Below are 22,410 nucleotides of genomic sequence, written 5' to 3' on the forward strand. Positions count from 1 at the left end.
TTCCACTGGAGCCATGAACAACCCTCCCTTCTCCCTAACTGTCAAGGTAATACAATTGTTCATGGATGTTCTCATGGAATGATGTATGCTACCGTTCAAAAAGTACTGAAACTGTGAGACAAACTGCAGGTACAGTGCATGCTGGCTATGCATTGAGTGCTGCAGATGCATGTTTGACCTGACAGATTCCTTTCCCTTAATTGTTTTCTCTGCAACTACAACAGGTGTTTATGATAGTATTTCTACTCTGACACATTTCTATATTGAATGCTGCTATGTGGTTTAGAATTTAAACTATAGTACTGTAGTTCTCTGCCGAAGCCCCCCCCCCCTCCACCCCCCATAAAAAGCACTTAATTCTAGCCTGTTACAGACTTACACGGGAATGACGTGACCGAAACATTTTAGGTTGGCTACCTCCAACAGGACAAAAAATAAGCACGCACACCTGTGGCAGGGTCCCCACACGCGAGTGGGACTACTGTACGTTCATGATTTCACTGAAAAAAAAAACTATGATGTAAAACTAGGATCACAAGTAAGTAATATTCCTTATTGGGTTTCTATTTAGAAGTAGGGATATTCAGATTTCTCAGACATATCGATGCTTAGGACTGAAATTGCTAGTAAGTAAAAACATTTAATTAATCATAATTTAAATGTAGCTAGACCAATTACAACTACATAGTGCATGTACAAACCTTGAAAGCAGGTGCTGCCGTTGAACATATTTGATTTCATTGTTTTAATTTCAGTCGCAGATTAATTTTCACGGAAAAAAACTTAAACTGGGTCCAGCAATCAGGAAGCAGCAAAACTTATGTAAGTACATGTTACTTTTCACTTTTCTGAAAACATCCTTAATTTTCTTTGACTTTTACGTGTTTGGAAACAGTTAAACTGGTGTATTTGTTTTTTTAATTTATAAAATAGGTGCCTATCATGTACAACCAAGACCCATGGTCCTTAATCCGCCTGCACCTCAGTTTCATAGTATGTGGGGCAATCAGAATGCTGAAACGTACATGCAGCATCCTCATATGATTAGTCCAGTGCCCCAGTATGTACAGGTAAGATATTGTCTCCTCACTTCCATCTAGAGCAGTTTGAGCAGGTTTTACCAATAGATGCTCTTCAGCGGTTAACTAATTTTATTGAAATTGTTTAAAAGAAATTGGAGTACCAGAATGTCATGTATGAATCCCTTAATAATCCTCATTATCGTAAATTCTTGATGCATATACTTGCAGTATCATATTAAAAATGAAGGAAAACGAGTTTGACAGGGTAGCTACATTAATATTCATAAGCATTGCAATAGTTGTGTGGGGTTAATGAACACTTCCATCAAAAAGAGAAGCACATGTTCGAGGCATGTGGGCTGCTAAATTCATATCTTTTGCATAGATCGCCGCCTAGTGTTGGGTCCGGATGATCGCACATTGTTGTCCTGGAAGAGTCTTCGAAGTATCCTGAGATAGGTGGCTCCTCCCCTGGACTACAGTGCGCATCGTCTCCATCCCCAGATTGTTTTTTTCCGCCATTGGGTTCGGATGCGGTCTCGACGTCTCTCTGTCGGAACCGAGAAAACTAGCTTATTTAAGGCCAAAAGGCCTTCGTTTCATTACGTCGGTATTGTTTGCGTACGGTCTCGAGTTCTTCCGTCTCTTTGAGTCGGAATCTGCGGAGTCGTATCACTCTTCGGACATCGAGGCCTTCTCATCGCAGCACAACCACAACTTTTCTACATGGAGCGGAGCCCGTTTAAATACTGTCCCGTCTGTGGGTCCAAATACCCACATATCGACGTGCACCCGGTCTGTAACAAATGCCTCTCGCCAGACCATAACGAGGACAGCTGCATGGCCTGCTCCAGATTCAGGTCGAAGAAGACGCTCAAGCTTCGGCGCGCGGTGCGCCTTGAGGCCAGGCAGGCGGCCCCGGCACCAGATAACATCTTCGGCGACCCGGAAGAAGAGGGCCTAAGCCATCATCTTGAAATCTCACCGCCCGCGACGGAGGTCGAGGCCGATCCCGAAGACAACGACGGGGTCGTGGATCAAGACCTTGAATACGTCGACGAGGTAGGGGACGTCGAAGAAGTTTATGGGGCCGCGGAAGATAGCTCAGGGGATGAGCTATGCCCCGAAAGTTACGCGGATCAGGCTCGGGTCACGGGATCGCCACTCGGCCTTACCCAAGACCCTGCACCGCAAGCCACGGCCCCGCCTTCAGGCCCGGCCACGGACATACTTGCTACGCAGCCCGTATCGAAACCGAAACTGAAAGCATCGGTATCGACTACGCCTAAAATGGCCGACCCGAAATCGAAACCGAAACTACCGGATTCGAGTGCACCTAAGATGGCGGTCGTTCAACCAAAAACACCAAAGCCTGCTACCTCATCGGCTCCGTCGGCCTCCGGTCCACAGAAGTCGAAGAAAACTGTCGATTCGACAGTGCCGAAGTCATCGGCAGAGGAGGCATCCTCTAAGAAGGTCGTCCGGCACGGGTCGACCGGGGCGACGCCGGCAAAGTCAACAAAAGTCGGCGACAAGCATTCAGTGCCGACTGGGACGCCGTCAGTCGGACGCGTGGTTGAGACGGAGTCTGCAAAATCCCACGGATCGAAGAGCGGAGGCTCAACACATAGGTCCAAAGACTCTGTGTCTACGGATGCAGCATCGACGTCTAAGATTCAAAAGGGAACACAGGACGTCGGAACCGAAGGCAAGGTGAGGGCCTCCTCGTCGGCGCCAAGTGCCGCTGTGAGTGACGCGTCTCTCATCGCTACTTCACTCCAAAGAATTCGGGATAAGGCCTCTGCGACGTCGGCTCCGGCGCCGTCGCACCAGAAGCCGATGGACATGCCGGCGAAGCCTGCTGGCAAGCTTCTATTCATTCTGCCGCCAAAGGAGGCACCAAAGGCCTTTGCGCCAAAGACGGCGCCAAAGACATCGGACTCTTCCACGTCTACTGGAATATTGGGTCGACAACTCGACTCAGGAGACGATTCTGAGCGTTTTATCGACGCGGACACGGGCAAGTTGACCCTTTACAAGCGGAAGATCACTTCCCAACCAGTGGACTCCTATGTTATCCCACTGAAGAAGAAAAGGCCTGCACAGGACGTTCCAGCCCTGGTTGAACCCATCCAGCCACCTCCTAGAAGGAGTCCAACACCTTCCCCCCGAACACTCTGGGGGAGAGGAATATGGCCAAGATGAACAGTACACTTTCCCCATCGATGACCCCGATGCACAACAGTATTCTTATGACGACATAGGTGACCAGGGAATCCAACATGTGGGGCAAGACCCACAGCCTTTCAGTGCACGTGCATCCCCAACAGAGGACTCTGCAGGATTTCATGCACTCATTGAACGGGCAGCTGCTAATCATGATGTGGACATGCATGCTGACCCAGTGGAGGAAGATTTTCTATTTGACACTTTTTCAGTCTCTGAAAGGACAGTCAAGACACTTCCTATGCTCAAAGGTGTCCTTAAGCATGCTGCGGAAATCTTTAAAGAGCCTACCAGGGCGAGAGTGGTCAATCCACGCATCGAGAAGAAATACAGACCAGCACCTGCAGACCCTGCATACATTCGGGGACAGTTGCCACTAGACTCTCTTGTGGTCGCAAATGCCCGCAAACGGGCAAACTCCCAGACAACGGGTGAAGCTCCTCCCCCAGACAAGGAGTCTAAAGTGCTTGAGGCAGGGGGCAAAAGAGTAGCTGCGCAGGCTGCCAATTTCTGGCGTATTGCGAACACACAGACGCTATTGGCACGTTATGATAGGGCGCATTACGACACCCTAGAGCAACTTTTACAACACCTGCCTACGCAGTTTCAAGAGGGTACCAAACTGCTTATAGAGGAGGGAAAACTCATCTCCAACGCAGCAATAAAGTGTGCACTTGATGCCGCAGAGACAGCAGCTAGGGCTATTAACACTAGCGTCATGCTGAGACGACAAGCGTGGCTACGGATATCAGGGTTTAAACCAGACATTCAAACGACCATACTCAATCAGCCCGTCAATCCTGATAGACTGTTTGGTCCTGATGTTGACACCACCCTCGAAAAGATTAAGAAAGACAACGAAACAGCTAAGTCTATGGGGGCCCTTCAGTCACAACAATTCCGGGGCAACACTTTTCGTCGCTCAGGTGCACGTGGAGTCACCCGAGGACAGATGGGTCAACAATCACAGTTCACTAGAGGTGGAGCACAGTCCTCGTACCCCAAGCAGAATAAAGGGGGTTATCGAGGAAACAGCACCAGAGGACGTGGCAGAGGAAACAACAACTCACGTTCCTCTGCCCCAAACAAACAGTGACTCTCTGTCACTGCCCCCGACCATTTAACACCTGTCGGGGGGAGACTCCAGCAGTTCCTGCCTGTCTGGACAAACATCACCACAGACAGGTGGGTACGACAACTTGTCCAGTACGGTTATTGTCTAGAGTTACAGTCCACTCCACCCAACATTCCACCAAGGCAACGGCCTATGTCCGCAGAGCACTTGCACTTATTGCAGCAAGAAGTAGTGGTGATGCTGCAAAAAGGCGCAATCGAGCTCGTGCCAGTGGAGGAGGAAGGCACAGGGGTCTATTCCCTGTACTTCCTTATCCCAAAGAAGGACGTATCTCTCAGACCCATTCTAGATCTGCGTCCCCTCAACCTGTATATACTATCAGAACATTTCCATATGCTTACACTGCAACAGATTCTTCCCTTGCTGAACCAAGGGGACTTCTTGGCAACCTTAGACCTCAAGGATGCTTATTTCCACATACCACTACACCCGTCCCACAGAAAGTATCTCAGGTTCACTATCCAAGGCAGGCATTATCAGTTCAAAGTCCTACCCTTCGGAGTGACCACCGCCCCAAGAGTGTTTACCAAGTGTCTGGCGACGGTAGCGGCGCACCTCAGGAGGCAGAACATCCATGTCTACCCCTACCTAGACGACTGGCTCGTTCATGCCAAGTCGGAACAACAGTGCGCCGCGGATATGTCGACTACCATTCACCTCCTTGTATGTAAATGTATGTAAATGTATTGCGACTTATATAGCGCACGTATCACCCGAAGGCATCAAGGCGCTTGCCTTGGGAACCCGTCCTGGCTTTTTCCCTGTGAGATAACCCCTACTGGGTATCCCCAGGGTGAAAGCCAGGCATCCCGCAGCAGGTGGGCCGCCGTAGTGGAGATTAAGCAACTATTGCCCAGAGTTGCAGCGTGTAACCCCATGATTAGAATGGGCACCGAGGCGAGAATTATCGAGTCCGTGGACATTTTGGGCTCAGGACCCTGCCGCGTCGGGAATTGAACCCTGGTCCCGGGCCAGACCTCTGCATCCGGGTCTGCCGCACTAATCAGTGAGCCACACTCCTCCACTCCTTCACAATCTGGGCTTCTCGCTGAACTACCCAAAGTCGCACCTTCAACCAGCGCATGTGCGGCAGTTTCTGGGCGCGACGATAAATACCCTGACGGCCATGGCTCAGCCAAACAAGGTCAGGATAGACCGCATGCAGTCTCTAATCCAAAGGTTCAGACCACAACACTCGCTTCCAGCGAGAGTGTTCATGCAGTTGATTGGCATGATGGCCTCCTGCATCTTCATAGTCCCTCACGCAAGGTTACATATGCGTCCGCTCCAGGAGTGCTTAGCAAATCAGTGGACACAGGCTCAGGGACAATTGACAGACCTAGTGTTGGTTACCAGTTGAGGTAACGGGTTTTTAGGAACCCGCTGGTGTCAGGGGATAACACCCGAAGACCTCTGAGTTCTCCCTTGTTCCGGACCACAGAAACAATGAGTCTTCTATCGCAGTCAAAGATCAAGTTTTATTGGTAGCTACCAAGTAACATGTGTCCCAGAAGTACACCACACGGAGAGTAGGTTTTGGGAGACTGTTCGTTTTTACAGAACCAGCCTTCTCCTTATATACAAGATATATGGCTTTAAGCAAGAATTCTTGAGTTTATGGTATGGCAATATACATATTTCTACAATAATACAAAGAGCGAAGTCATGTAAGCAAGCCCATATTTTAGATGTCCAGTTCGTTGATAGATTACCCAGTTAGGCCTGGAACTCCCATCAGATATCGATGATAGGGGATTCCCTGCCTAAACGCCGCGCTTTGCGCTCTGACTTTCCAGACCTCGGACCCAGCCTTCTCTAAGCCGCCACGCCTCGCCGGACCCGCTCCGCGGTTTGTGGCTTCTGTGCATCCCAGGGGCAATTTTTCCAACACCGGCACCGGCAGGGCTGCGAGGGTAGAGCGGAGGACTCCAGTGTCCAGGAGTCTCCGCGCGCCCGTTTCCAGCTGGGCTCCTCTCCCTGCCGGCCCCGCCCCCAACACTGCAAGACTTAACGGGCTGAGAAGGGCTTGCCCGGCGGATTCCCTGCCTAAACGCCGCGCTTTGCGCTCTGACTTTCCAGACCTCGGACCCAGCCTTCTCTAAGCCGCCACGCCTCGCCGGACCCGCTCCGCGGGTCCCGCTTCGTGGTTTGTGGCTTCTGTGCATCCCAGGGGCAATTTTTCCAACACCGGCACCGGCAGGGCTGCGAGGGTAGAGCGGAGGACTCCAGTGTCCAGGAGTCTCCGCGCGCCCGTTTCCAGCTGGGCTCCTCTCCCTGCCGGCCCCGCCCCCAACACTGCAAGACTTAACGGGCTGAGAAGGGCTTGCCCGGCGGATTCCCTGCCTAAACGCCGCGCTTTGCGCTCTGACTTTCCAGACCTCGGACCCAGCCTTCTCTAAGCCGCCACGCCTCGCCGGACCCGCTCCGCGGGTCCCGCTTCGTGGTTTGTGGCTTCTGTGCATCCCAGGGGCAATTTTTCCAACACCGGCACCGGCAGGGCTGCGAGGGTAGAGCGGAGGACTCCAGTGTCCAGGAGTCTCCGCGCGCCCGTTTCCAGCTGGGCTCCTCTCCCTGCCGGCCACGCCCCCTTGGTGCAATCTTCAAAAGGAGGCACCTGACCCGCTGCGCGGGAGGGCGCCGGGAGAAGCCCGGGACAAGGGCGGGACCGTCTGTGGCCGTCCGGGGCCGAAGGAGGCCGGGCCGGGCCCATTCCCTAAAATCTTGTAAAAACCACGAATCTGGTTATGCCCTCGCCACCCCCGTGTGAAACCCCATTAAGGGAGGGGGCTTCCAGTACTGGGACGTTGGACAATTACTTTAAACCTTCTAAGGGAGAGGTGGCTAAAGAGACCTCATTAGAGAAACGTAGGGCGGAGCGCAGGCGCTCCATTGAATCTATGAAAAATAGATCTCTGACAGATATTGTTCCCTACCCAATTTCTCAAGAGGAAGCTACGCTCCTTGATAGCCCAAATCCACTGACCCTTGAGGACTTTCCTCTTTTATTAAGGGAAATCCCCTGTCCCTCAGGGTTGGCACCTGGAAAACAACCGGTCCTGGTGGTTGATACTCAATCTGTTACCCCAGTCAACCCTGTAGCCCAATCCTCTCCTCCACAAATGGTTAAGAAGAAGTTAAAACCTATTGTTGCTGTCGAGGTGCATAGGCCTCCGCCCAGCAAACGAATTAGGAAATCAATAGGGGGTGGGGGAAAACCTAAGCTGTCTCATCTTGATTTTGGCAAGAAACATACCAACTCACTCTTACCAGGGAAGGTGGGTGAGAAAGTCCCCACTGTCCTATTCACAAAGGTTCAAAGCCCTATTTTAGAGGTTACCAACATGAACCTAGAGGCCAATCCTTCAACTATAATTCCCCCACCCTTATCCTTAGAGAGTATCGAAATTCTATTCCGCTCCCTCCTGCAGCCCATTAGTGCTAGCTTAGAAAAAGTGGAGAGTAGGCTCACTTCATTAGAAACATCCCTTACTACTCTGAACACCATAGTAAGTAAGCAAGTGGGATCTCAACTCCCGGCAGGGGACCATTTGGAAGCAGGGGTTTTAAAATCAGCTAATAAAGCCTTACCTCAGCGTGCGCCTTCTGCCCCTCCCTTGCAGCCACTTATGGCCATTAAATTCCAGGCACAGCACAATAACCAAGCTAACGGGCTAGCGCAAGTATTAGACTATCCTCCCCAAAGACCACAGATAGAGCATAAGGAAAGAGGCCAGGAAACCGGCAAAGGTACCCCACGTTCTCCGGTTGGGCCCTCCCCAAGACCTAGGAGACCAGATCTCCCGCCTGAAGCCAATAGCCTTACAGTAGTCTTAGCAGGTGCCCCCCACTTACGATCAGGGGAAAAAGAAGATTATTTATCCCTCAAGAAAAAGGTTATCAAATGGCTCAATTGGAACCGACCATTACCACCTTATTTAAATAATGAGATTATCATGGTTAGAAGGGTCCCGTGGCTAGGGAAGACCAGGAAATCAATAATAGGGGACTGCGTCCTGGTAACTTTTAAAGATCAGGGTACAGTGCTGCATATTTGTGAAGGCGTTAATAGATCCTTGGATTCTACCATCCAGACCCTGCCAGTTTCTTTCTTCTTCCCCCCTATTCGCATGCATAGGGTCCCACTGCTTGATGATTGGACAAGGGTGGATCACAGACGCAGTCGCAAGGACCACACACAACACCAGTACTCCCCAGCGCCAGAGACACCGTTTTCTCATTTTAATCGTTTCAATTGTTTGAGTGCCCTGGATGGGGTCGATTGACTTGTTGCTCTTAAGCCAGATACCTGGGATAATGGGGCCGGTAGACCCCCGACACCTGTTAAAACCTGATTCGGGTCGGGGACAATCGATATTTGCCCGGCGGTATTGCCTCTGTGACCCTCTAGTTATTTAATCAATGAAGAGGCAGGCGCTGGAGACTGGAAAGCAGGAAACAAGGTTTTTTATTTTCTCCGGAGGAGAACACAACGAAACGGACAGAAGGTATCGTTCTGAGGTGCTCTAGATACATTTCTGAGGCCTGGCCTCTTATACACGGTTTTATGACTTTATTGTAGATTACACATTCATGTTAAAGCTTTGATGTATGGAAAAGACATTCCCGGAAATCCCCTTTGGGCCCGTTCCCACACACATTTACAGTTGAAGTCCCCACCCTAGTCACGACAGGTGATGAGTATCACGCAGCTGGATATTCCGCCGATTCACGGAATGTGGGGGGTTCGATCGGATCTCATGGAGTGGGGGCTTTGATCAACCCGGGGATCCTTTGATGGGGGAAGCTTTCTATTGTACGGGGAGGGGCAAGGAATGGTATCGGCAGAGCTGGGTGTCGGCCTGGGAACGGGGAAGACAAAACGGGCACACAGGGAAAAAGGGGGTTTGCATCTAAGGGCCGGAGATCATGAAAGGGAAGCAGGGAGGTGTCGCGCTGGGAACAGGATGAGGGCCTGGGGCAGAGCAGCGCCGAAGAGGGGTTTATGACTCAAGGCAGGTGCAAGCAGGGGGTGGTCAGCGTGCAGGCTTAGTGAAGGCGAAGGGCTATGTCAGGGGCCAGCAGCATGCAAAAGGGTTCGCTCTGATCGGGGCATCTTAAAAAAAATGGCGGGCGCGCACGACAAAAGTGTGGCATCAGGGGAAGAGGCAAGATGGCGCAGATAATGTTCACCAAAACGTACTAATTTTCAACAGTCCTCCCTTTAACATATTCAAGACATCTTGCTGGTTCATTTTCTACTTGGTTCTATTGTGGTGGGCATGAGAAAGAAAACGGTAGGAACCCTAGAGGAAAAGAGTTGTAAACAATACATTTTAACATTTCTAGTTTTTAGGAGGTGGGCCTATTTGATAAACTTTGATCAATTTGTTTAGCAGGAAAGTCATAGGAATGCAATACAAAAACGATTCTGTAGCGAGAGCAGCAAGCATATTTCATACTGGCAGGTTATTACATATATATCAGGTTCGGATTGGAGCATGATCAATACAATGGCGGCTGGGAGAGAAATGAGGTCTAGCAGAAACGGCGATTGGGGATGTCAAATGTTCGAAGTTTAACGAGTTCTCATCATTCTTTGTTGCCTTTCGTTGGCGCTGTTGAGCACCGGCGGTGGAGCTACGAGTCCAGCTCTGTTCTAAGTTCTGCGTTGCAGGGCACGACCCTTTCCTCGCGTTTCTGGTCGGAAAGGTCCTTATCACCCTGTGTCCTTTGAGGTGATTGTCAGAAAGTTCAGATGGAAGAAGAGCGTACAAAACAGTCCATAGGGTAGGTCAGAGGAAAAGGGGGATGGAGCAAGGCCAAATTAGGAACAAACTAGGGAAACGAGAGACTTCAAATAGGCGGGCGTGTGACCGAATTCAGAGAGCGGGGACTTGTCGACCAACACTGGACATCGAGCAGGGGCATCAGGTCGACCCTTTCTTCTCATGTTGTCGAAAACAGTGCCTCGTCCTGCAGCTCTTTTCTGTCGTGGTCTCGCCTTGGCTAATGTCGCAGGTATTCCTTAGTCTGCAGTCAGGCCTCGTGCTCCCACATCCGGTCCTTCTCTCCTCCAACAGCAGTACCCTTAAACAAGTTTGAAAAGACAGTCTTTAGAGAATTTGCAGATGAAGATAATCAAAAAGTCTATTTCTCTCCCAGCTCCAGGCAAAGAATGAAAATGCCCGTTATATTAGTGTTCACAACTGGCATATGAATGACCGGTGACGGGCCTGTTGGATTTACTATGATTTTCCTTTACAATTATTTATTACAGTCACGACAGTTCATCTGATGGTGACCCACCTTCGTGAGACGAACCTGGCAAAGATATGCCGTTCTCTAGAGTTTTACATTTACAAAGGGTACTGTGAGTCGTCAACATGGTACTACACAGGTATTTTGCTGAGAGATGAACATGGCTACCTGGTTTTCAACTACTACGGGGTTCATTTCGATGATTTCTTTACCTTGGACTAGTCTGTTAACCTTGTAAAACATCATTCTGGATCCTACGTAACCCTTTACAGCCCGATTACTTAATTAGGAAGGACAGGGGTTTTATGGGAAACAACCAGGGACATAGGAAACTTGTGGTAAGGGCATAAATCGACCCATCTCTCACAACCGGAAATGAGGGGTAGTTTCATAATTCCAGTTTTTGGGCGGCTGATACAGGGGAGGTAACAGGGGTGATCATTTTTCCGGTTTGGGTATTGCGACAATTCGGGGAGGGGAGGGTCGCGTATTCTGAGGTCCTTGTTTTATACCATAGGAGCCGCTGACATGTGGTTCCCTTATTTTGGGTCAGATTAGGGAACCTCTGTCGTCTTACCTGTCCTTTCCCTTACGGCCCAACCTTGGTTCATTGACTTCTAGCGGAAAAGGAGAGGTAATGACGCGGCCTCAGGGTGATTGTATTAAAGACACGTTTTTGTGCAAATACTGACGGTATTTGAAGCCAATTAGGTGGTGTGCTAGGGGTGGCAGTCTGCCAATTTCGGGGCTAATCACTCGGAAGAGTGGGAGTGCAAAAATAGAGGGAGAGAGAGAGAGAGAGAAAGAGAGAGAGAGAGAGAGAGAGAGAGAGAGAGAGAGAGAGAGAGAGAGAGTGCAACGGCAGGCTAAATAGTACACGTGCAACAGAGAGGGTGGCAGTGTATTCAAGAAAGGCTATTTAGTGCATTACACAGTAAAGGGCATTCACGGGTCTGCGTTAGAAACTTGTAATCATGCAGTTTGAGCATTAGACAGGGTAGAGGGGACGTGCCTTGAGAAAAAGGAAAGGAGAAAGGAGGTACCATTTTGTCGCACTTCTCGCATTCTCGGTCCTTCGACCAGTTGGGTCGACGCCTCAGTCACACACACACATTCCCTCATAGTTTCGCATCATACGTGACATGGGTTCATTCGTCCGGTCTGGTTTAAGGGTGATCACTTTTTATCAGGTTGTGCTAATTTTCCGGGTTTGTTCGATACGTGAATAGTTTGCAGGCGTGCGCAGACACCACCTTGCGGCGCTAGTCCGCTTCGTGTATTAGACATGGCAAGGCTTCAGATCTTCGCCACACCTCGGCTGTAATCTCTGATGTAACCTGCAGAGGGAGGAAAAAAGGGGGTGGGGGGGACAGCATTCGCGCATATTCAAACACATGGGTTCATAAGTCCTTTACTTACCTCTTACTCGTCTTTCCTCCTCGGGGCAGGGTCCCCGGGGATATGGTTTCTGGAGTCGAGGGGGGGGGGGGGGGGTAGTGTGTCCATATAGGTCGTGTGCGGGGAAACGTAAAAAGGAAACCAGAGGTGCTTAGTGCGAGGTATCTAGTCAAAGGATGTATCTCACTATCGGGATCCTTAAACCTCTTTCAACGCTGTGGCGTTCTAAGGTTCTTCGGTTCTTGGGTCAGCTCCGTTCCCTGATACTTTGGAACGTTGTACTTTATCACATTTACATTATTTCATTTCACCCTCCTTTTACATTCCCTCATTTACACCGTTCGTTTTACCCATCCTTGGAAGTCAAGGTCTTCCTCTACGCGAGGGCTCATGGGTCAGTCGCGTACGTTGAAGGCGGAGTGTCGTGTTGTCGATCCGATCCGTCCTCCAGGGCTGGGCAACCATCTTCTTTTAACCTTAAAGAGAGAGCAGAGTAGGGTGCACAGAAAAGAACTTTCCCACCGATCCCACATTTTTTTAAAATAACGCATGCAATACCCGTCCATAGTTTCAAAAACTTTATTTTGCAAAATCATGTCAGCATGAGGATTATGAGGGTGCGGTCGTATTTGGCCGGTCGTGGCAATGGCTAAAGTGCGTACAGTGGGGGGTGTCGTTTGCAGCAATAAAAACATCGGAAAGTTTTACTCATTCATTTGTAAGAGACTAAAACGTCTATTAATTGGCTGGGGGTTCGGGGGCATTTATTTTCATAATTTAGAAGCATAATCATAATAGTGGTAATCAGATTTCCTATATGCATACCGTACGTGTGCGTCGTAAATGAGGTTTACATCAGTTATAAAAATATAATACATTGTACATTTGTAATCATTTTATAACAAAGACTTTGGGACGACGTTGGGTTTGCTACGGTGCACTAGGGATAGTACACTAGAAATCACACTGTTAAACACTCCACCAACTACCGGGGCACCGTCCCACCCCGGGTGAAACTGAGCTAATACAAAAAAAAGAGCTGGGAGTGCAATATTTATGTCAGAAACAATTTAAGTGTTTTAATTTACAAAAAGAAACATAAATCAATCAATGGTACAAGATCCTAAATTGCGAAAATACAGTCAAAATTCTTCTTTTTCTTGTTTTTCTGCAGCCGACGCGTTTCGTCCTAGAGGCAGGACGTCATCAGGGCTGCAATAGCAAACACACAATACAGATACATCAGTATATGTATACAATATCACTCAATAACCTTAGTAACCTGTGAAATGAAACAACACATCTTCAGGTAACATATTAAATCCAATACAGCTCATTGTGCCGAATGGTACTGTCCGAAAATTAATTGACATAACAGTTCTACAGATAAACGGGAAAACATTCCTCAAATCATCCAGTTGGTTCCAGCAAGTACGTATTTCACAACATATTTGTTGTGCCTATTTTAAACACTTACATATTTAATCTACATCCTGTGATGAAGTGCTAGCAAACTGTTGTACAAGTGTTAAAAAACAATCATTCATAGATAGTGGACCGCTCACCTAATATTGTTGAAATAAGACTCTTCTTTTATTATGGCTCCTAATTTTGAACCAGTGGTCTAGGCAACAGTTACTTCAAGAGGCCGATTCTTCATATGCACTCTAGTAACAGTTTGTCACAGCATATTGTGTGCAAAAAGAAAAAATCAGACAAGCATTAAGTAGAAATTGGACCCTGTTGAAAGGTGTCCCGGGTCTATCCACGATACTGGATGATAGACCCGCAATTACGTTCAAAAAATGCCCGACCATTAGGGACAAAGTTTCGACGAATTATATTCGTCCAACAAAGAAGCCAACGACAGATTGGTTATCCACCCAGCCTAAAGGCTTTTACACCTGTGGATCCTGTGTTATATGTTCGCACGGCATTAATAAAACAAAAACTTTCAGATTCAATGGATCCAAGCAATTTTACATCAATGATTTCATTAATTGCAACAGTGTAGGAATAATCTATGTCATCATCTGTTGCTGCAACAAAGTATATATAGGCAGCACCAAAAGACCCTTAAAAATAAGAATGCAGGAGCATAGACGAGCAATAATGAATCGAGATACTAGATCCCCACTCTACGTGCATATGGAAAAGGAACATGGTGCCAACTTGGGATTTAAATTCCATGGCATACAAAAGGTGCCGCAGCATGTAAGGGGGGGGAATTGGGAACTACGAATCCATCAAACAGAAGCACGTTGGATAATCAAATGTCGTAGTATGACTCATGGCTTAAATATTGATTCTGAACTACATTATTTTTTGGCATAAATCTTCAATGATTATTGTTTTCTTCATGGATACTTCCTTATCAAGTGTAGACTTTATGTGTTTATTGTACACATCCTGAGATGTTGAGCAGGCAAACTGTTGGTTTCTTATGGGATACTTTCTTATCGAGTGTAGACATATATAATCTATTATTAGATCAACCAGATGATAAGCTCTCCAAGAAAACATGGAAACATTACATAAATGTGCCCCGGTGTGATAATCATTTATATGAAGATATACTCACAAATTATTGACTCAAAGGGGAATACATAAGCATAGCAATAATAAGAAGAGGTAGAGGTCGCAACGGTATTTTTGTTATGAGTGTGCTGGTACTCGGAGGCATTGGATAGATATACTTCTCTGCTGATGAGAGTTTGCTAATTGGTTTTGGAGATTTTAAACGAACGTGTTAGTGTATATGAAAAGATGTAGTCTCGCGCAGAAAGGACAATGGTGTATGGTGGTGTCGGGTTAGTAGCTTTTACTGCAGACGAGTACGTGTAGACGGTTTTTCATGATTGTAGATGAGTGCGCATATGCGCATTATTAGAGGTAATCATCATGCAGAGATGACAAGGATTATTCAGGGAAAACCTCCTTTTAGTATACATCAAGATTTTTATACATGGCGGACCAGACTGGAAACTCATGCACACCGAATGCGCAGGACCGGAAACACTATGGTGAACAAATTGACTTGCAGAATAGTCTATTGCGCATGACCGGATAACTATCGGTAATGAACAGAGGTAGCGATCCAACCTCGTAACAGCGTAATGCGCATGATCGGAAACGACAAGCGGCAACGAAAAGGTAGCGGACCTGAATGGAAACTCACATTCACTTACAGGTGAACGGCATGATAATGCGCGCGTAATTTTTGAGAGTTCTGATTGGTCATTGAACTCTTTTTTAACAAAGGGAGATTGGAGTAATCGCACTTCCGGGATTTATCGCACCCGGTTGGCGTGGTCATAGGTTCAGGAGGCGAGATTACGAAGGTAAGCGAAAAACTTAGGTAGCGTTGAGTGCAAGAGAGAAATTCCAATACAAGATATGCCAAGTTTACAGCATCTGTTCCTTTTTTGTTGAAAATATTTTTTAGAATGAGCAGTTTATGAACAAACGGACATTGCGACTGCAGACATAGAAGTTATTTTCCCGCTTGGCTACACTATATTGGAAAGCGGTGAGTTAACAGGGAAACACCCTGGGCTGATATTGAAGAGGGCAAATAGAGCACTCTAGATTACATTATTGTGTTTTGGACATCTCGTAGGTGCGAGAAGCCACGGGTGGATCGTTTTTAAGAGACTCTCGATTTAAAGAATGGTTAAATCGATTTAGAGAGAAGACGAAACGTTGAGTTTGAAAAGGTATGGATGCTATTTTGGTTTGGCATATGGAGGTAGTACAGGATAAAAGAGAACCAGAGTAGTGAAGGTTATCTGGGTGGATATTCAGAAACTGATTGGATAACTCATTGGTCTTTCCTTTTTTCTGCCTCACCCCAGTCTGACAATATTACTAGAGTGCATATGAAGAATCGGCCTCTTGAAGTAACTGTTGCCTAGACCACTGGTTCAAAATTAGGAGCCATAATAAAAGAAGAGTCTTATTTCAACAATATTAGGTGAGCGGTCCACTATCTATGAATGATTGTTTTTTAACACTTGTACAACAGTTTGCTAGCACTTCATCACAGGATGTAGATTAAATATGTAAGTGTTTAAAATAGGCACAACAAATATGTTGTGAAATACGTACTTGCTGGAACCAACTGGATGATTTGAGGAATGTTTTCCCGTTTATCTGTAGAACTGTTATGTCAATTAATTTTCGGACAGTACCATTCGGCACAATGAGCTGTATTGGATTTAATATGTTACCTGAAGATGTGTTGTTTCATTTCACAGGTTACTAAGGTTATTGAGTGATATTGTATACATATACTGATGTATCTGTATTGTGTGTTTGCTATTGCAGCCCTGATGACGTCCTGCCTCTAGGACGAAACGCGTCGGCTGCAGAAAAACAAGAAAAAGAAGAATTTTGACTGTATTTTCGCAATTTAGGATCTTGTACCATTGATTGATTTATGTTTCTTTTTGTAAATTAAAACACTTAAATTGTTTCTGACATAAATATTGCACTCCCAGCTCTTTTTTTTGTATTAGTACATTTGTAATCAACATTTGTAACGGGGATCCTTTCATACTGTTCGTCGAGTGAGTTCTCCTTGTCTTTTCTAGCCAAGTGTACAAAGGATCATATAAAATCTCGGAACATCAAGTTTATATTAGTGCGAAGGAACACCACGAGGTGTTCGTAAGTTCCGATTGATACCAGCGCCATTTTGGGCGGGGCCGGCTCAGTCCGGAAGCAGCATCAGGGGGAAATGTTTCCCATTACTGGCAGTTTGGACCAGAGTCCTTTTCGGCAGTTCTAGAATTCATGCTAACAGAAGGAGTGGCAATGTCATGTTTGTTTCGTTGGCGATCAAGGCAGCCGTCCCTTACCGGAAGCCTGCAGAGGCCGAAGGTTCCGCCGGGGACCTTTGTAGGATCTTCAAGGCTGCGGAGATGCTGTCGGAGATGGGGGCTCGTGCTCCAGGGGGCAAATGTTCGAGTTATATTGCTGGTCAAAGTTACTCTAGTGGCCGGGGCCCGCCTTCCAGCGGACCCAGACGCCATTTTGAGGCCCTACAGGGGCCACTCTCGTCGAGTTTGCAAGAGTGGGAGAGATCCTTCGGAGTGAAAGGAAGAGGTCCCTGTTGTGTGAAAGCGGGACGTTCAGCTGGGGTGCAGCTGTGATGCCCCCACCTGGGGGGGGCGAGGGAGACTCGTCCGCATCGTCTCCTTCTCCCGGTGCACTCCATGCCGATCCTTTTCATCGCCCCGCATGAAGGTCTCTCCACATCCGGTGTTCCCCAAGTCCTGGGCTCAGTGCTGTGGGAGTATGGCCACCTGTGGCGCGCATTCGGCGCGGCACGAGTATCAGTGCAGTCATTGCAGGTTCGGTGTTCCGAAAATATGGCCACCATTGCACGTTCGGTGCTGCGCAAGTACTGGGGTGCCACCATGGTGTGTTCGGTGCTGTGGAAGTATTGGCACCATCGCCTGACTGGGGGTGTTCGGCGTCGGGCCGGGGGCTGGGGGACCTCCTATCGGTGGAGGTGGGAGAGGCTCGTCCGCGTCGCCTCTCCCTCCCAGCCCAACTTGGACAAATTGTGGTGGAGGTACGTGCAGGACATCCCGCCGTCCAGAGCTGCTGCGGCTGTTACGGAAGAGAAAAGGAAAAAAAAGGTGCCTCGTTCTCCTCTGGACATGTGGCGGGACTACTTAAGTCTATCCAGGCCCGTTGCGGCTGGCTGAGGAGACATGTGGCGGGACTACCTACAACTGCCCCGGCTGCTGGCTCCTGCCTCTCCTCCGGCTCCCCCATACGTTAAGATTTCCTGACCAAGAGTTGGCGGCCGGGCCCGCCTTATATGGGTTGCCGTTGGTTGGGCGTAGCCGTAACCCTGCCCTACTTTGGAAGGTTCCAGAATGGGGGGGGGCGAATGTTCTGTTTGACTTTCATTTTCTACAGTTTACCGTTATTATTCCTTGTTTGTTGTGCTAAATTAAAAGTTCTAGTTCATTAATGGTCTACGGATTTTGTTTTACCATTTCTTTCTTTCCAGGTTGCTTTTATGCTAAGTTTCTGCTAACAGAGGTTGAGTAACACGGAAACACGTGTAGAGGGATGACGCAGATTTGTACATTACATACACACAAACTCAGACGGGGGACAGTACAAGTACGACATACAAAGACCCAAGACGAATATAAAACAGTTATTGGTCATAATTATCTCTTTCCGTCTGTGAATTTGAAACGAGGCTGGGTTCCCGTCTTGACGTTGCCCGACCTAGGAGAACTTGAGCATGCCGCTGAAATTGTCCTGGCGAAATCTGTGCCATCGGGCATAATCAAACGTGGTGGTTCTGTCTGGTCTGTCTATGTAAGTCGGGTTCTTCTTTGTCTCGCGCTTTTTCTCGTACTGCCGGTCTGTCGTTCCTGTCGGCCCTTTGCCTTTACTCACGCTCAGTAGAGTCGGGCATTGGGCTTTCCAGTGTCCGACATACCTACAAAAAGCGCATTGGTCTGGCCCTAAGTCTGGTCGTCTTTTGCATAGTGTCGGGGGATAAGTCGTGGGTAGCGATGTCCTGGGGTTGTCCTGTCGGTATATTTCTCTACTTGGTTTGTCCTCGTCTTTTCTCTGTCGTTGCATAGCCTCTCTGCGCCACATACCGAGACTGTCGAGCATAATTGGCGTTGTCTTATTATTTCGAAGGGCTATTTCTAACGTTTCTATTTTATCAAGGTCAAAGGATCCTGCCAGTGGCCACTGTTTGTCTTGACTCTCTTCGGTATACCTGTGCCACAATTTATTATAGGCTATGGTGACTAATCCATAGTTTATGAACATGTCCTTATTAGGGGTGCCTTCTAGTGGAGCTATATGGTCCACCTCTAATACACGGTCCGGGCTAAACAGGCTATTAATCAGTGGGGAGAAGACAGACATGACGGCTCGTAACGAGGGACTAAAAAGTCAGCACTGCCTATCTTATCACTAGGTGCAAAGACTGGACAGAATATTTCTATTCAACGTTGTTTGCAGGCAGTGAATACCTCATGGATCAAAAATAACAAAAAGACCAATAAATAACAATGGGGAGAATGAGTAGGTCCGCAAAGATCTGCGTTACCTACCCTTTTCACTATCTGCAAAAAGGGTGGTCTCTTCTCTGTTTGCAGACAGGGAATCTCCAGGAGACAATAGTTTTGCGAACAACAGTTCAGTTTCAAGTAATTATTGAGTGGGGGAGAAAAATAAGCACGGCTGCTGCCCTACCTATCCTCCACTGCTTGCAAAGAGAGAGCCCGTTGTTTCTCCGTTTGTAGACAGTGAATCTCCAAATAAATAAAGAGCAATACTAGTATTTGTAAACAATCAAACAATCAAGCAATTATTTCGTAACTTGTCGTGATTACACGACCTTACCCGGACCATGTGGACAGTTTCTTGTCTTCCGAATCCAGCGCCCGATCGTCCTCTTTTTCTCGTATTTCTCACGGCACTCCTGATGGTCCCCAGTCAGGACCGTAGATCACTCGAGAGAGGTCTGTTCGGAACTAGTGAAGTTCGGATGATCGGCTGCCAGACGAGGGTCTATTGGGCAAGAGCTCTCCCGATCGTTGCAGTCGTTCACTCTGTCGTCGGGACCTCTCCCACTGGATCCACGAGTCGCTGATGGGCCCCACGCTTGGGACGCCAATTGTTAAAACCTGATTCGGGTCGGGGACAATCGATATTTGCCCGGCGGTATTGCCTCTGTGACCCTCTAGTTATTTAATCAATGAAGAGGCAGGCGCTGGAGACTGGAAAGCAGGAAACAAGGTTTTTTATTTTCTCCGGAGGAGAACACAACGAAACGGACAGAAGGTATCGTTCTGAGGTGCTCTAGATACATTTCTGAGGCCTGGCCTCTTATACACGGTTTTATGACTTTATTGTAGATTACACATTCATGTTAAAGCTTTGATGTATGGAAAAGACATTCCCGGAAATCCCCTTTGGGCCCGTTCCCACACACATTTACAGTTGAAGTCCCCACCCTAGTCACGACAGGTGATGAGTATCACGCAGCTGGATATTCCGCCGATTCACGGAATGTGGGGGGTTCGATCGGATCTCATGGAGTGGGGGCTTTGATCAACCCGGGGATCCTTTGATGGGGGAAGCTTTCTATTGTACGGGGAGGGGCAAGGAATGGTATCGGCAGAGCTGGGTGTCGGCCTGGGAACGGGGAAGACAAAACGGGCACACAGGGAAAAAGGGGGTTTGCATCTAAGGGCCGGAGATCATGAAAGGGAAGCAGGGAGGTGTCGCGCTGGGAACAGGATGAGGGCCTGGGGCAGAGCAGCGCCGAAGAGGGGTTTATGACTCAAGGCAGGTGCAAGCAGGGGGTGGTCAGCGTGCAGGCTTAGTGAAGGCGAAGGGCTATGTCAGGGGCCAGCAGCATGCAAAAGGGTTCGCTCTGATCGGGGCATCTTAAAAAAAATGGCGGGCGCGCACGACAAAAGTGTGGCATCAGGGGAAGAGGCAAGATGGCGCAGATAATGTTCACCAAAACGTACTAATTTTCAACACACCCTCTACTGTAACCACTGGTACAGTTTTTGGCTTGTCGGATGATCATGGGGCTCCCGAAATTGACATCTGCGGCCCTTGCCATCTACCTGTGGTTAATGAGGACATAGCGGAGGGAAGTGCACGGGACTCTCTGACAATGGTCAACGGCTTGCTCAGCCATTCTGAGCCATCTTTTTCTATCGCTGTCCCAGGCCCCCAATCCCCATGGCCTGCCCACTGTGGCGTCTGACCATCTGAAGTTAATTTGTTGGAACATTGCGGGTCTGGCCAACAAACTAGGCGAGCCAGATTGGGAAAATTACATTAAAACGGGGGACATTTGTATGTTCCAGGAAACTTGGGCACGAGAGGACTATGGTCACCAAGGCTTTGCATCATTTTCCATTCCAGCACGGTGGGAAGGCAAAGGTCGTCCGTCTGGTGGGCTTACGACCTGGGTAGCTTCTCATTTGGGCTGTGTGGCCACCCGTCGACCGTTTAATTCCAAAGACATACTTGTGGTCTCCTTACTCTGGCCAAATAATGTTAAACTTGCGCTGGTTAACCTCTATTCCAGGCCGATGGGAAACGCAAAGGAATCACCAACCATTGATGAACTTTCGAGCCTTTTATCTGAACTGTCGAATGATTCATACTATGTGGTGGGTGGGGACTTTAATTCTCATTTTGAGCCATTACCCGGCCTTTAGGAAGGGCTTTCAGTGGAAGAAGATGCAAGGTGGGCAGTTCCCGCGGTGGAAGCATCGCCTGCGAAAGCTTGGTCCCCACTAGCATTACAAATTACTGCTCTTACCCTAAGGTTCGGAATTAGAGCCTGTAATGGGCGGATGAAATCCGATATTCCAAGTAAAACCACCTATAATAGACGGGGGAGTGAGTCTCGGCTGGACTATGTCATGGTCCAATTAACGAGGTGGGCTACAATCCGGGACTTTAGGGTGATGGAAAGGAGTGAGAGCGATCATAATGCCCTGGAGCTTGACCTGGTGCACCCAGGCCCCATAGTTTTGGGGCCTATAGTGGAAGGGAATAAACCCGCGCTCCTCCTGGATAACAGCAGGAGAAGAATTAGGTGGGAAAACATGGTCGCAACCAAGGACAAACTTCCTCTACTATATGCTGAGATTGTCCCCATTTTGGAAGCCGTGGGGAGTGTTGACATGAGGGAAAATAATATAGACTCCCAGACCAGAGTATTCAATGCCCATGAGGATCTCACAAAAATTGCGGCACTACACTTCACTAGTAGCGCACGTAAGACCAGAGAGAGGCCCCGAGGCAAAGCATTGTGGTACAATCAAACATGCAGACGGGCTAAATCAGAACTTCTCAAAGTAGTAAAGGAGGGGGTGGGAGGAGAACGCCTGAAGCATAGCAGGCAAGCCTATAAAAGGCTCCTTGATCAGGTTAAATTAGAATGGGAAGAAAATCAGTGGGAAGAACTCACAAAGGCTTTAGCACTCCAAAACCAACGGTTGTTTTGGAGGATAGTGAATGGGGGGTCAGGGAATCTACAATCGGCACTGGAGCCAAATATAGCACCTGGGGTTTGGAAGGCTCATTTCCAGTCGCTCTATAGCTCTGAGCCAGGCGAAGTCCCTGAATCTATCGAGGTGGAGGGGCCGGGCCACCAAGGGGAGGCAATTACGCTGGGTGAGGTCACTGCCGCTATCTCGGGCCTGGCTTCTGCAAAGGCGCCGGGACTGGATAGCTTACCGGGGGACCTGTTTAAACAGGAGCCCACTGTCTGGGCACCCTATCTCGCGGCCCTTTTTAACAGTGTTCTCGGTGGGATGGAAATCCCGGGTACTTGGCTGGGGGCAGAGG

The 22,410-nt window shown here is 48.3% G+C and overlaps 1 protein-coding gene across 5 annotated transcripts in view; it reads left to right on the forward strand.

Moving 5' to 3' along the window:
- The window catches only part of DAZL (deleted in azoospermia like), a 794,400-nt gene that overhangs the window by 275,061 nt on the left and 496,929 nt on the right, over positions 1-22,410 (forward strand). For all 5 annotated transcript variants that reach the window (XM_078664021.1, XM_078664020.1, XM_078664023.1 and 2 more), the window contains exons 5-6: positions 756-822; positions 934-1,070. In XM_078664021.1, coding sequence (XP_078520147.1) covers positions 756-822; positions 934-1,070 — 204 coding nt within the window. The remainder of the gene's footprint in view (positions 1-755; positions 823-933; positions 1,071-22,410) is intronic.

Source organism: Lissotriton helveticus, chromosome 10 (genome assembly GCF_964261635.1).
Source record: "Lissotriton helveticus chromosome 10, aLisHel1.1, whole genome shotgun sequence".
Taxonomy (NCBI): Eukaryota; Metazoa; Chordata; class Amphibia; order Caudata; family Salamandridae; genus Lissotriton; species Lissotriton helveticus.